Raw genomic sequence first — 14,108 nt, forward strand, 5'->3', positions numbered from 1 at the left:
ATTAATTATTGGGATGTATCTACTGGGTACCATGTGCACCTGTGATGGGAGGGACTGGGTGTTTTAATATAGCCATGATCACTTGTGTTGTTTTGTTTTGTTTTTGTGTGTGTGAGTGATTAATTTTGCAAGTAGAAATAGTCATTTGGATAAGCCTTGTGCTCCGTGCGAGGCTCAAAAGCTACACGAGATGATGCACCCTTAACTTTCCCATGCAAAGTCCCATGCCCCGTAGGTATCTGGTGGTCTGTGCTAGTTCTGATGGCATCAGAGCTGCTGAGGCTTGGCATGGGGCATCAGTGGCTGCTCCCATCGTGGCTGGAGAAGGGTTTGCATCAGCCCCTCAGTGCCAGGATAATGCTTCCCACTCCTGCAAAGCATTTTCATATGTGCTGATAAAAAGGTCTGGTGTATATTTGCTTGAATTTTGTTATCCTGGTGCTGGTACACCTGTATCCTTTTGTAAGCAAATTTGGTGTGTGCTTGGAGAAGATAAGGCTTGCCTGATCCCTCTCTTAACGAGCGAGTCCTTTGCAAAAATGACTTCGTTTCAGTAGCTGAAAAAACTTTACATCATGTCTACCAGGAATTTCTTTTAAACAATTTATCTTATTTTTCTTGTCCCTTGGTTCCAGAAGCACCTCTGCACTTTGGAGCAGTAACCGACAATTTGTCAGAATTTGGAGATGAATAGATGGTGTGAGTCTGATGTCAGAGACGTGCCGTGTATTATTGGTGTCAAAGTTTTAACCAGAACTTGAGATATGTGTGAAAATATTGATGTTCATGTAATTGAATATGGAATCGTGACTTCTGCTATTTCCTAATTTTAGGGTGCTTGATTTCACAATTTCAGTATTTTTAAGATATTTTAAGCATAGAGGAACCTTTCTGGGTATCTGTTTTGTAGTAGCTCAGCAATCAGCTACTCGAGCAAGTTTCCTGACTAGTTGCCCATGTTTTGCTGAGCAAAATTTCAAGTGCTTGTGTGAAGTCATTGGAGGGAAAAATGAAATACATTAATACTAGAAGCTGACGTTCAGCCAATGCTTGTCAATAGTTCTCCAGACGAATGTCAAGCAGCAGAGGTTTGTTATTGCAGTATGTAGGGAATGGGCTTCACCAAGGCTGGGCTATGTGCTCCAGGGGTGAAGGAAGCAGCAGCAATTCATGCAGAGGTTCATCTGGTGCTGTCTCTGCAAGCCCTTGGAGACGTTCTGCAGATGTTCTGAGATGTATCACAATTGGGTATTATTCACCATTACTTTAGTAAAGTCCAGAATAAATCCAGCATCCATAATGAAGGAGATGGAGACATGTGAAGATAGAAGGTTGTTGTGTGATATGAATGAACAGTTAACAAGAAAATGGATTAACATACACATGCTTTTTTTTCCTCTGCTGCAACAGGGATGAGAAGAACCAGTCCATTATTGTGAGTGGGGAATCAGGTGCTGGAAAGACGGTCTCTGCTAAATATGTCATGCGCTTCCTTGCAACTGTCAGTGGTTCTTCCAGTGGGATCAACATCGAAGGCAAAGTCCTTGCATTGAGCCCAATTATGGAGGTAAAAGCTGCATAATTGCCTTTGTCCTGCTTGCTGTGTTCACTGAGTGTCTCCAGAAGTCACAAAAATGGTGAGAGATCTAAGGGCTTGTGAGCCAGACCTGATTTGCAGCCTCACAGCAGCCCTGAGCTGACTGAAAATGCAGAAATACACCGATGGCCTCGATTTTAGCCCACCCCACTTGCTCCTCCTCTATTTGATGGTCTTGAAGCTGAGCCCGTGCATCCCCAGCACAGGAGCTGGGCTTTGACTGGGGCTCCAGAGTGGAGAGCCCGAGTGGTGCTGCTGGCACCATTAGTATTTTATCATCTTCATCATCTTCCTCCTCTTGCCACCACATGGTACTTCCTAATGTTTGATTGTATAGGCATGAAATAGAAGGGAAAGGGATTACTTAATCCATTTGAGGTATTTCAGTGCAGTTTTGTTTTCGTTGATTTTTCTGTTGCTGTCAATCATACAGGGAATAACAAGTCCCATTATAGGGAAATCCCTGTTCTAATGGAAAAAATTTCATTTTACAAATACAAAAGAAACAGAAAGCTGCTTCATTTCATTGCACCATGACCAGATGGTGAAAATAAATGTCTGAGTGCCTAAATCCCATTTCCAAGCGGATTTTGGAGGCAGAGTTGCCTTCATTTGCAAAATATCCAAGTCAACACGAAGACAAAATTTGGGCTTTTCCAAAGTTAGTTAAGCACTTCAGACTTGTGTGACTTTCTTTTAAAGGCAGGATCTATCTGTAGTGCGGTGCAGCATTCTCCTGGGCCGAACCTGTCCTTTTCTTAAGCTTAGGCTTGGATTAACCTGAAGGGAGGCTTCCTGCAGGTGCCTCGTGGCCAGTTTGTCTAACAGACACAGAGGTGGTGGCTGATCCGGGGTGAAAACCAAGCCCACCCCAGCCCAACAGGCAGCATGCACGGTCTAGCATCGTGCTGCCTGATGTGAGGTGCAAACTGGAACGGTAAAACACGTGATGGTGCAGATGAGCAGTAAGAAAAACCATGTGGGTGTAGGGCTGGCAGAGGACGCTTGAGGATCTGCTGCAGTGTGGGCTTCGTGCTGTCTTACTCCTTTCCCCACCCATCTCCTGTGCCCCTGTGAAATGTAACTGCAATACCTGAGAACGTTTAAAAGCGTCCAATGAAAAATTCACAGTGTATGCTGTCCTTCTGTATGACCTCATGATACTGTTGCTCTAATTCTCTTGCCTGTGTTCAGTTCTGGATGTAATTTCTAAGTGCTGGGGCCAGGGAACCTGTTTGTCTTTATTGGAAATTGATGAGAACATTGCCCATGCAAAAACCATCAGAGAACTGCCTGATTTGCAAAAATGAAGTGTGAAGATGGAGTAGAGGGAGGTGTATGCTGTGAAATAGTCCTTAGTGCCGAGGTGTGCTGTGTTTGATTGGTGGGATGTACAACCCTGCTGGGAGATGGGGCAAATACCTTTGCTTCATAGATGAGGAATTGAAGCACATGCGATAAGAGGATGATGATATTCTGGATGCGCAGTTGAGCGTGCAGAATGTCTAGCTGTAGTGTTTGTTTGTAGCAGTTTAACTCCTTATTTTCTGGGGAGTGGGAATTGGGCTCTGGGCAGAAATGGAGCGTGTGTGCTCTGCCTTTGTCCTGCTGCTGCTTTTATGTATGGTCCGGGATGTGTGCTGAAGGTTTTGGGGGGGGAGTGGGGGCTGCAGGTCTGGGAGGGACCCTAAGTGGTGGGGATGGATGAGCTGCAGTAAAAAGTTAAAGAAATGGGCTTTGGGGGAAGGAGGTGCATTAGCTTGCAGAGGAATTGGGTTGTTGGTGGCTGGATAGGGCAGGGAGCAGGCAGGGCTTGCTCTGGGTCTGATGCTGAGGCCATCAGGCCAAGGAGCCCTCAACCCTTGATGGGAAGGTGGAGCAGAATGAGGGGGCAGGCAGCAACAAGGAGCTTTGCATGTGCAACAGCCACTTTGGGGTAGGCAGCACCATACTGCAGAGCAGCTCCCTGGGGAGTCCACTACAAGCAACTGGAGGCGCTGTAATCCAAAGTTTTGGATGGCGTCAGGGTGATGCTATAGGTCATATTGTGATTCTTTCTAAGCATGCATGCTTGGTGTGTTCCCCAAGAGCTGCACTGTGGTTAGAGATGGTCTGCAAGGAGAGCCTGGGGAAGGCAGCCAGCCCTCGAGAGGTGCCAGAGAGCTCTTTCCTGTACGTGTCCACTCCCTCCCGTCACTTCTGTGCTTGCTTGAGGCTCATCATCTCAGGACAGGAGAGTGGTGGTAGAAAATAAGGCTGGTGTAGCCATGAAGGGGGATATTGTCTTTCTCTGGCCCTCTTGCATCACCATGGGTTGGTCCTTTGGATGCTTGATGGATTCCTATGGTTGTAGTGCTGCATCCCTGATGTTTGCAAGTGGGCTGGGTTCCTTCCCTTCTGCCATTGTGTGTGGCAGCATTACCTGCCCAGGAGGTGACAGGGAGGTGCTGGGGAGGCACGGAGGGGCTCTGGCCATGTCACCAAATCCATGAACCAAAGCCCAAACATCTAGAATGGATTGCAGCTGGTTCCCTCCCTTTCACGGGGCTTTATTGCTCATGTCTTTTCCAGGGAAGCTGCCAGTGTTGACTCTTTGTGAACAAAGGTGACAGAACAGTCACCTGTAAGACAAAATAGGAGTGCTGTGGCTGTTGGGTTGTAGATGATCTAACTACTGTACAAATACTCACTGCTGTTTATATGCATTTTTCTCCCATAAAAATTCTGGATACACCACATTTTCAAAGAAGAGTCTTCCCAAAAGTCATGTTGCTGCTCTGCCTTCTGCATCTGGGAAGGGGTTTTCCTCAAATCCTCCCATGACTATTTATTTAACACCGATTACAAATTCAAATGTTTAAACAGTTTTAAAAAATAAGTTAAAAATTCATGCTTAATTTTGTTTCATGCAGGCAATTGGAAATGCTAAAACAACAAGGAATGACAACAGCAGTCGTTTCGGGAAGTACATTAAGGTTGGCTTTGATAAAGAATGCCACATCGTTGGTGCCAACATGAGCACGTATCTGTTGGAAAAATCACGAGTTGTATTCCAGGTGAGAAGTTGTGCTTTTTTCTTTCTTTTCTTTCTTTTGCGTGCTGGACTCTGGGAATTTAATAGTCTGGGTACTTTCTATAGATTAAAAAAATAGTTTTAAAAATAGCTTTCCTGGTGGGCATGGCTTCCAGACATGTCTTTCAGGCTCAATCTGTTGCGGTTGTTCTTGACGATCCCAAGCTGATGACCTCATTCTGGAGGAATATGTGGGAGACTCATTAGTTGGCCACTGGTTGTTTCCTCCATTGGTCTGTGGCTGGAGCCCCGAGGAGAGACCACTGCTCCTGGCCTGGCTGCTGGGCAGGAGTGGAGAGCCCTTCTCTGGGCAGCTGCCAACATTTTTATTGAACCTCATAAAAAGCCAGGAAGAATAAATTGCAGGCAACAGTATTCAGTTTTGAAGACAGAGGAGAAGCAGAAGGGCTGAGGAGGCTGATGTGTCTGCTGTGGAACATCCTGTGGGTTTCTTGTTCAGGGTTCAGAAGCAGCTTTCTTGCTTTGTGCTTGAGATCTACCTCAGAAGCACCTGCAAAACTTACGTCCCTACACAAGACAACCAAACCACCCAACTACAAAAATCCTAAAAACAATGTTAAGAAGCCACGAGTGTAGGCCACCTCTTTTTACGTTACTGTCTGCAACATGGTGCCTGCTAGCTAACTTAGTAGTTATCCAAGAAGAGGGGTAAGGTGTGGATGGTAATACAACATTATTTCCTTTGCAAGATGAGCAGTGTACAGTTGGTCAGGACAAGGCTTGGCACCTCCTTTCTCCCAGGTGGCAAAAGGTCCCACCTTCTTGGTGGCACCAAGGTGGGCCTTGATGGTGGGAAGCAGGGGATGGGGTTGGGGCGTCCCTGGGCTCAGTGAGCACTGTGCTGAGGGTGGGAGCACTGCTGTAACATCTTCGTGCCTCTGTTAACTCGGCGTTTTCCCCGTAGGCAGAGGACGAGCGCAACTACCACATCTTCTATCAGCTTTGTGCCTCGGCGAGTCTTCCAGAGTTCAAAGAATTTAGACTAAGTAAGTACTTCTGCCTCCTTGTGCACTGGTAGCTGCTGCCTAGCTGTGGTGGCAGTGTTGGGGTTAGAAATGTATGTCGTTGGTGAGGTTGTCTGTGCCTGTTCAGTGGGAGGAGGTATAGGGAGATGAGCTTTGAAGGGCTGCTGCTCCCCAGTAGTGCACGGGTTTTTGATCATACCATCTCCAGGGACGTGGCACCTTGGATGAGACACCAGCCCTCATCGCCTTCGCTGTGCAAGTGCTGCTGGTGGGTGGGAGCTGTTGCTGGAGGTTAGCCATGGTCAAAGCAGCCCGTGTATGTTTGTAGAAACCACATGCAGAACCACAGCGGAACACATGCCGGGGTAGATGCCAGCTGATGCAGGGAGGTCGTGTGTTAGTATTGTACAAAACTTGCATAATGATCTGTCTTCTAAATGAAGTGTAAGTATGGATTGATCTGGCCAGAGTCTTGGCAGGAGCAGTTGTGTTCTTTAAATCAATTTTTTTCAGTGGTTAACTCCTAGGATATGTCCCAAGTTGTTTTTTTTCTTTTTTTTCCCCATGTTTTTCAGCGAAATCTGTCAGACATCTGAATAAGAGGCTTTTCACTTGTAGCAGGGTGTGTAGAGTTGTGGTGTAATTAATTTTTAATCTTGAATACTTGCTGTTTCTTAAAAACAGAAGTGAGGTTTAAAACTTGCTTTTATATGTTTAAAATGGTGGGCAAGGCAAGCTGTGATTCCAATGCAGGGCACCTTGCTGCTGCAGAGCCTTGCAGAGGATTCCATCATGACTACAGAGAAGTGGTAGATTGAGAGAGAGGCTTTGGGTTTCTGGGTAACTCTGGGCTTGTCTTACTGACTTTCTGGGTCAGTGTAGGCATGTCCTGTTGCCACCAGGAAGCCTCAGTGCATTACCCAGCTGTAGTCCCTAATCTGCCCAGTGACACCAAACCACACAACCACATCCGTGAGTTCGCTTAAGGTGTAAGATAACTTCTGAGACTGTCTAGGTGTAACCTTAATGTCTGTCCCAAGACACCTGGGTGGCAGGTGAAGGTTTTGTGTGATTCACTGTGCACCAGCTGTAGTGTGAAGCCTGGCTCAGTAGGTCAGGGCTTATGATGGACCTGGGGCTCCTTTTCATCTCCAAGGGTCCCAAAATGATGTTCTTTTGACAGTGGCTTCCTAGCTAGTGTCAAAGAGCCCGTGTTTGGTCCTGTTGCATGCTCACACAATGCCAGAGCACATTTCCTTTGAGCACTTTCAAGAGTTTCTGCCGTGGGGTTATGTGCTTTGTTTCTGCAAAGATTCCCGGAGTAATGAAGTTGTCTGCTGGCATCTTAAAATTCAGACATAAATTATTTCAACCCGAGATGGGAGATGAGTCGATGTGGGAGAGCTCCAGCTGTGCAATCACCTTTCTCCTCTTGGGAGCATGTGGATCAGAGGAGATACGAGTCTTCTTCAACATGTCTCCCTAAAAGCATCGTCTGTGTTTGTGGTGACTGGTGATAGTAAAGGCTGAGAGCTCTTTGCTCTCCTTGTGCATCATCCAGGACATCTTTATGCTGTTGTGACTGTGGCCCTTGGTTTCAGGGAGAATGTGTAACAGCAACAGCTGGTGGCACAGGAGGTGGGGGTTGCCAGGGTCGTTAGCCCACAAGGAGGATTTCTTGGGTCATTTTTATTCAAAACTTGATGTTGTGAGTGGGTGTCAGTCTCCAGCTGCACATGGTGCGTGTGCATTGGCTGTTTCACAGCGTGCACAGCGGTCCGTACAGCCTGCTGCTTGTGAATTCGGGTAAAATACAATGGAAAAAGAAGCGATTCTCCCCAAAATTCCTGCACTGTCACTTTGCAATAGCTTAAAAATACCTCCCTGAAAAGCGTTCGTAGCTGGCAGATGCGATGCTGCTTGTTTGCTTGGCAGGGATGGCTCCTGGGGGATGGGGGTGTGGGTGCCGTGAGCTGCTTTTGCTGGGGTGAACCAGGCTCTGCCCTGACCTGTTAAATCACTAGTCCTGGGCAGTTCTTTGTGAGTGCAGATGTTCACAATTCACTTATTTTTCTTTCTTTGTTTTTTTTTTTTTTTTTTTTTCAGTTACCGACTTTGCATCAGATTTACTAGCCCGTATCTTGAGATAACTAGGCAAAACTCAAACTTATTTCCTCATGTGAGCTGTACCTTACCTTAGCTGTCAACCCTGTTTTCCCAAGGCTTATATGAAACAAGGGGTATCTTGATGTGCAAATCCACCTTTTATTAGACAGGGAGAAGGATGTGTATTTTTCCATATCAAAAGTAAGAGCTGTTTTTTCTTCTTTGGGTCTTGCACATGTCAAAAATTATTGTTACTCACTTTTATATTGCAAAATGCTGGAAAACAGTCTCAAATTATGTGAGCCCACCAAAGCAAACCAAAAGTAACCACTACCAAAGTGCTGGCTGTTCAGGTAGAGCAATCCTAAAGGCTTGATATCTTGATTTTTTTTTTTTAACCTAAAAAGTAAATATGTGACTTAAAATGCAGGAGTTCATGTGCAATGTGGCACTCTTTTTAAGTGTGGTGTCTAACCAAATGATGCCTGGGCAATGGTGCAGAGCAAGAACATGCTTTATCTGGTTGCAGAGAATCAAAGCGTTTCTGTGGTTATTAAAATAATTGCACACAATGAAATATAAATATTGAAGTTGGCTATAACAGAGACAACTTGAGGCAGAAGCAGATCTCAGTGTGGGTGGTTAAAATTAGAGGCTGATGGGGAAGGGGGGTTTCTCCTTTGAGGTGTGTTCCATGGCATGTGGGGGTAGGGTTATGGTGCTGTGCCTGGAGTTAGTGATTTTCCCAGCAAAGTGGGGCAATCTGGCTGGAAATGGTGTTGCTGAGCAGTGCTGTAATCGGCTGTCTGCATGGCACAGTGGGTGACAAACATCCTGGTCCCATCAACTGCCACCGACCCGGGGTGCCTCTTGCAGGGTGACATGCAGCAGCACCGATGCCTTGTGCTCCGTCACGGGTTGGGTGAGCTCCTGCTGTGCTGGGAGGACTGGGATGGACATCACCTCTCTGGCCCCAATCAGCATTTTCTGCCCCTTCTTCCCAGTGCTCTGGCAATGAGCGGAGTTACAGAAACCTCTGGGTCCCAGGGCTTTGTATGGCAAGAAGAATTAAATGATTTTTTTTTTTTAACAGCTTGAAAGTACAGCTAATGTAAAAACCTGTGGGTGGGCTGGAGACTTTCTGGTATCAATGTGAATCAAAAGTGCAGATTGCAGTGGTTTTAAAGGTTATCAGCAGGCTGATGTGGAATGCGCAGTAGGATGTTTTTCTCATTATTTTCGTGATACTTGGGAAGTAGGTTTGAGTATTACTAATCTTTCTGAGCTTTTCTTGTCAAGTCTACTCCTACCTGGTTTGAAATGAGCTGAAGCTGAGAACTGATTTTGGGTGGGATGGGGCCCTTCCTGGGGCCAAGCCTGCTCCAGCTCTGCCAGGACTCAGCCTGGCATATCTTAAAGGTTTTGGTCACAAACCCCTTGTTTTAAGGAGGTGCGATTGCATGTGAAGCTTTTTAGAGGGGATATAAATCCAGTGATCTCTTCTTATTGTATCTGCACTTGAAATGCCTCTTGGTCCCCATGGGATTTAGCTTGATGTCGTCCTGAAATAACTTTGCTAACGTGAGGTTGTCTAAATGGTGTAGTGCTGGCACTGTGAGCGATTCTCCATTTCCGTTGGTCCCCAGGTTTAAGGCATTATGTGGGAAAGGTGTTAAAGTATCTGAATCAGTCATGGGTATGTAAAACAGATGAAAAAAACCCTGAAAGTAGTAACCTCAATATTTGAAATAGTCTGCGCCCATGCAATAGAGCAGTGATTTGAATCCCAAATATACTACAGCTCTGCCTTGGTTGAACTTGCTTTGCATGGGAAAGGGGTTTCATCACTGCAAGGAGTAGTTGCAGGCACTTTTCAAGGTTATACTTCACTCATTTCTAAGTAAACCATAGTTTAAGGGAGAGGGGTGCCCTTTGGGGATGGGCAGTATGGGGGACTGAAAGCATCCCAGCACGCTCCGGAAAGCTACTGACTGCTGATGCGTTTCATCTGTTTATTCTCTCAGCACGTGCTGAAGATTTTTTCTACACTGCTAATGGAGGTGTCACATCTGTTAATGGTGTGGATGATGCTGCTGACTTCGAGAAAACAAGACAGGCCTTCAACCTGCTCGGTAAGGGGTTCCTCTGCTTGGAGCCTTTCCAGCAGAAGTCTCTTGCAAATGTTTTCAGTAGTTTGCCTGAATTATATGTCTCTCTTGTAACACTAAGAAGTATAAATCCTTGTTCCTATTGACCTAGTTGGCTTTACTTTGTTCTTTAGTATGAGCTGAAGCAGTGTTTTTTGCATCTATCTACAAAGCAGCAGTGAAATGGAGGAGGACACCGAATTTAAGAGGAATCCAAATAAAGCATTCTGGAGCTGTGCTGCAGCTTTGAATTGCTATTTTTAAATGCTATTTACCATCAGGAAAAGAGGTATTACTATACAGTTCAATCTGTATTTGGGTTGAGGGTGATGTCACTTCTTGGACCATCACAGTATGGTACTGAGTAGCTGATTTCTGGGAATAATGAGCTCAGTACAACCCTGCTGTGCAGAGTCCACATTTGAATGGCCAGTTGCAAAATCTACCACTGTAATAACCACCCATGCATGCTGCTGTGGAGCAGTGCCGTAGCCTGGCTGCAGCAGCAACTGTTTGGAAGGAAAAACAACTTTTGCAGGCGAAAACTTTCCCAGTTTATTAGTATTTATCTGAAACCAAGTTTTTAAATCCTGGTAACTCCTGGTGCCCCTCCATTTCCTTTTGTATGTTGGGAGAGGAGCTCTTCATGTTCACAGCCAGCTGTGAAATCCCCCCGAGCAGCCACTGCGCTGTGCCAGCAGCAGGCGTGGGTATAACAGCACTATAAGCACTATAACAGCAAGTGTTTCCCCTAGATTTGTCCTCTCTTGTGTTTTAGATGGACTTGACCTCCTTTTTGAAGAATGGGGTCTTGTCTTTACCCTCGTCTTGTGTGGCTTGTATGACCTTTAACTGTTAACTACTCAAAAAAAAATAGGAGTCCCCTGGTTGCTCCAACCTTGCCCACAGGACTGTGATTCCCAGGGAACTCTTTCCTCATCCCCTTGCCACATGTAGTGTCCCTTTGGTACCCTTCTCTGCTTCCCCAAGCAGGCCCCTTGTCTCCTTGCTGGTCCCTATGATGCACTGTGTGAGCATTTTCCTCCACTGCAAATTTGATGGGGTTTTCCTGCTCTTCCCGTGCTTCCTCTGGCTCTGCCTTTTCCCAATTTCCCTCGGTATTTCCCAGATCTGCCTGCCTCTGTTCAGGGTGCAGTGCAATTGCTACTGCATTTTCTAGTCTTGCCTTTTCATGTGTAACAAGGGGAGGTCAGATTTATGTGCAAATCCCTACCCTAGCCAGGCTTAACTTCAGTTAAGAGTGCTAAGTTACAGTAGAGCATTGCTCCTTTTTAGTAACCTTGAAACATTTCTCACTGTGCTAATAACAGAAAAGTCCCAAGAGAGAGACAAAGGGAAGCTCTTGGTAATTAAAAAAACAGCAGGTGAGGTCTCAGACCTTGGGTGGATAATTAGGACACCAGCACTGAACAAGAAAGGGTCACAGAAACCCGGTTGGGATGTAAAAATGCAAGATATGGCAAGCGAGCTGTGTGGGGGCCGCTGCTGAGCAAAGCTCCACCTGGGAAAACTGGCAAAAGCTTGCCAGAAAAATATGTAAAGCAATAAAATCTTATACCCTCCGTGAAGACCCACATGTGAAGCTCTGTTTTACTGTCCCCAGCATCTCAACCGGAGCCACATCACCTCCCTGGTAACTTGCTGTAACACCAGTCTGGAGGCATTGTTCATTGTGTGCATGGCTGTAATTTTCTCTTCTGTTTGTAGGACACCAGCAATAAGTTGTAATTTCTGTGCTTCAGTTGTCAGCGAGATCTTGCTGTTAGAGTATGATTGCAGAGACACAAATACTTGTTCTATAGAAGTCACAGAACCCCTGTAGCTCTGATCCTGTTTGATCACTATGGATAGCATCCTCATTTTTGGGCATGTTTACAATAGTATTAATCCCTTTGATGCAATCATTAGGGGTAAAGAAATCACATGAGGAGTTCCTCTCTCAGTCTGCTGTCGTTTTTGAGTGATGACTTTACTGAGGGTTTATGGTGGGTTTAGTGGGAGAAGTCTGATAACTCTGAAAATGCTTGCAATGTTTGATTTCCTTACCAGGCTGTTGGTTTTCAAATAAACTGAAAATTGCTGTTGTTTTCTGTTGTGACAATCAGCCATCAATTGTTCCTATAGGAGTGAAGATGCTTCATCAGATGACCATTTTTAGGGTAATTGCTGCCATTCTGCACCTAGGGAACTTGAAAATCCATGCGGAACATGGTGGTGATTCCTGCAGCATATTGGTAGGTCACCAGCAAGAGTGGGGTGCGTGAGGAGTTTGTATGCTCATAAATCGGGCCACACTGAATATGCTGAGCTTCACAGCAGCATCCTTCGGTAGAAAGCCCTTTTCCTTCTAGTTTTCTTTGCTTTTCTCAAAAACACATCATGATTTCATGGTTGCTTTTTTTTTCCTGGAAGACAGTGCGTTGTTTTTCCTCTCTAGCCAGACAATAAGCAAGGTGATTCAAAGGGTGCTTACCACCTTATGTCCCAACCCATCTTTAACTCTTCTTGCTTTCTTAAAAGACTTGGTGCACAGAGTATTGGAGGAACGGTGACTCCCACCAGCAGAAGGGGTGATGCTCTACAACTGGTTTGCTACAGGAGAAGCCATGAGGCTGCTGCTTGTGATGTGGCCAGCCAGTATTCAAAGCAGCACTGTGCAGTTAATGAGCAAGAATAAATAAGACTGAAGAAGCCCCAGTGGTGATTTTTCTGTTTCTGTGTTTTTTCAGGGTGGTGAAAAAAGCGATTATATGGAAAATACTGTCCTGTCAATTATCTTTGCGTTCCAGACTGGGTTGTTTGTTCCTAACTGAAGTATTAAAATGGGGTCTGCACACTATTTTAGTGGTAGCCTTGAGATAATGTGGTGTGCAATTAGTTAGATGCTGGGGGTAATTTGCTTGATATTTGGCAACATGTATATGTGAAAAGTGGTCTGTTCTGACAATGTTATGTAATGGAGTTCATGTTGTTTAATTACTTTTAGATGTGATTGCATGGTATTAAATAATCCTGTTATGACTTTGAATCCATGGTCAGAAAGGTATCATAGCAATTAAGCATCCCAGAAGTCTTTTAAGATGAATTTTTCTCACCATCCTCAAACCCATTCAGCTTCTGTATGTGTGTGTACCTAACTGGAAAGAATTCACTTCCTTTAGATATGTATTATTACACTGAGGAAAGGGAAATTGATTTCTCATTGTCCAAATGCCAGTGCCTGCTATCTTGGTGTAATAGAGACTCAGAACAGCCTCACTGAGGCTTGAGGCAGGCAAAAATTGCAGTGCACCAGAGAAATTGAAGTTCTCATTTCATTTTATTGATTATGCAAAACACAAGACCTTCTGGTAACACACATTGTGCAGCTTTGTTATTCAAAGTAGGGTTAGTTTTGCCAAAGGCATAGTGTAACGGCATAGTTTAAGCTTTAACTTCAGGCTTAATCGAGGTTGCTCTGAAGGAGTGTGTAGTTGCAGCTCAAGGAGGAGTAAAGAGGAGAGTGCTCTCTTCTGTTGACAGTCACTGTGGAAGTCTGCTCTTTATGAAAATTGGGACTGTAAGGATGGAGCAGAGCCGTAGGGTGTACCACTATGCCGAGCTCCCTGTGAGCCTTTTCATCCATGTCTGTGAAGACTTGTGCAACTGGATGGGCGCTTATTGCTTTTCTGTTTTCTATCAGCTGCAGAGAAACACACTATTTCACTAGATAATTATGAAACGCTGCTGATTTCTTGCACTGGTCTGGAAATTTGGTGTTAGAACTCCAGTTCTGGAGTGTCACTAACCTGCTGGCTTTGCTTCTCGTTACCTGCAGAGCGATGATGAGCACTTGAAGAACTTCTGTGACTTGCTGGGTGTGGAGCACAGCCAGATGCAGCACTGGCTTTGCCATTGCAAGTTTGTCACCAGCACCGAGACCTACGTGAAGAGCTTGAGCGTGCTGCAAGCGGTGAACGCCAAGAACGCCATAGCCAAGTACATCTATGCCCAGCTCTTCAGCTGGCTTGTGCATCACATCAACAAGACCCTGCACACCAGTGTCAAGCCGAACTCCTTCATCGGCGTGCTCGATATCTATGGGTAGGCACGCTTTCTGCTTTTAAGGCTGTTTAATTAGGCCTTTCCGATTTGTCTCACCCTTCTGGCAATGTGCACTTGGCTTGTGGCAGGCGAAG

At 45.4% G+C, this 14,108-nt stretch overlaps 1 protein-coding gene across 1 annotated transcript in view; it reads left to right on the top strand.

The window, feature by feature from the left end:
- Positions 1 to 14,108, top strand: part of MYO5B (myosin VB) — a 148,249-nt gene that overhangs the window by 51,011 nt on the left and 83,130 nt on the right. The window contains exons 5-10 of the mRNA XM_042804532.1: positions 1,411 to 1,567; positions 4,510 to 4,653; positions 5,596 to 5,677; positions 9,787 to 9,894; positions 12,055 to 12,164; positions 13,748 to 14,013. Coding sequence (XP_042660466.1) covers positions 1,411 to 1,567; positions 4,510 to 4,653; positions 5,596 to 5,677; positions 9,787 to 9,894; positions 12,055 to 12,164; positions 13,748 to 14,013 — 867 coding nt within the window. The remainder of the gene's footprint in view (positions 1 to 1,410; positions 1,568 to 4,509; positions 4,654 to 5,595; positions 5,678 to 9,786; positions 9,895 to 12,054; positions 12,165 to 13,747; positions 14,014 to 14,108) is intronic.

The sequence above is a fragment of the Tyto alba genome, unplaced genomic scaffold (assembly GCF_018691265.1).
Source record: "Tyto alba isolate M040663 unplaced genomic scaffold, T.alba_DEE_v4.0 Super-Scaffold_42, whole genome shotgun sequence".
NCBI lineage: Eukaryota > Metazoa > Chordata > Aves > Strigiformes > Tytonidae > Tyto > Tyto alba.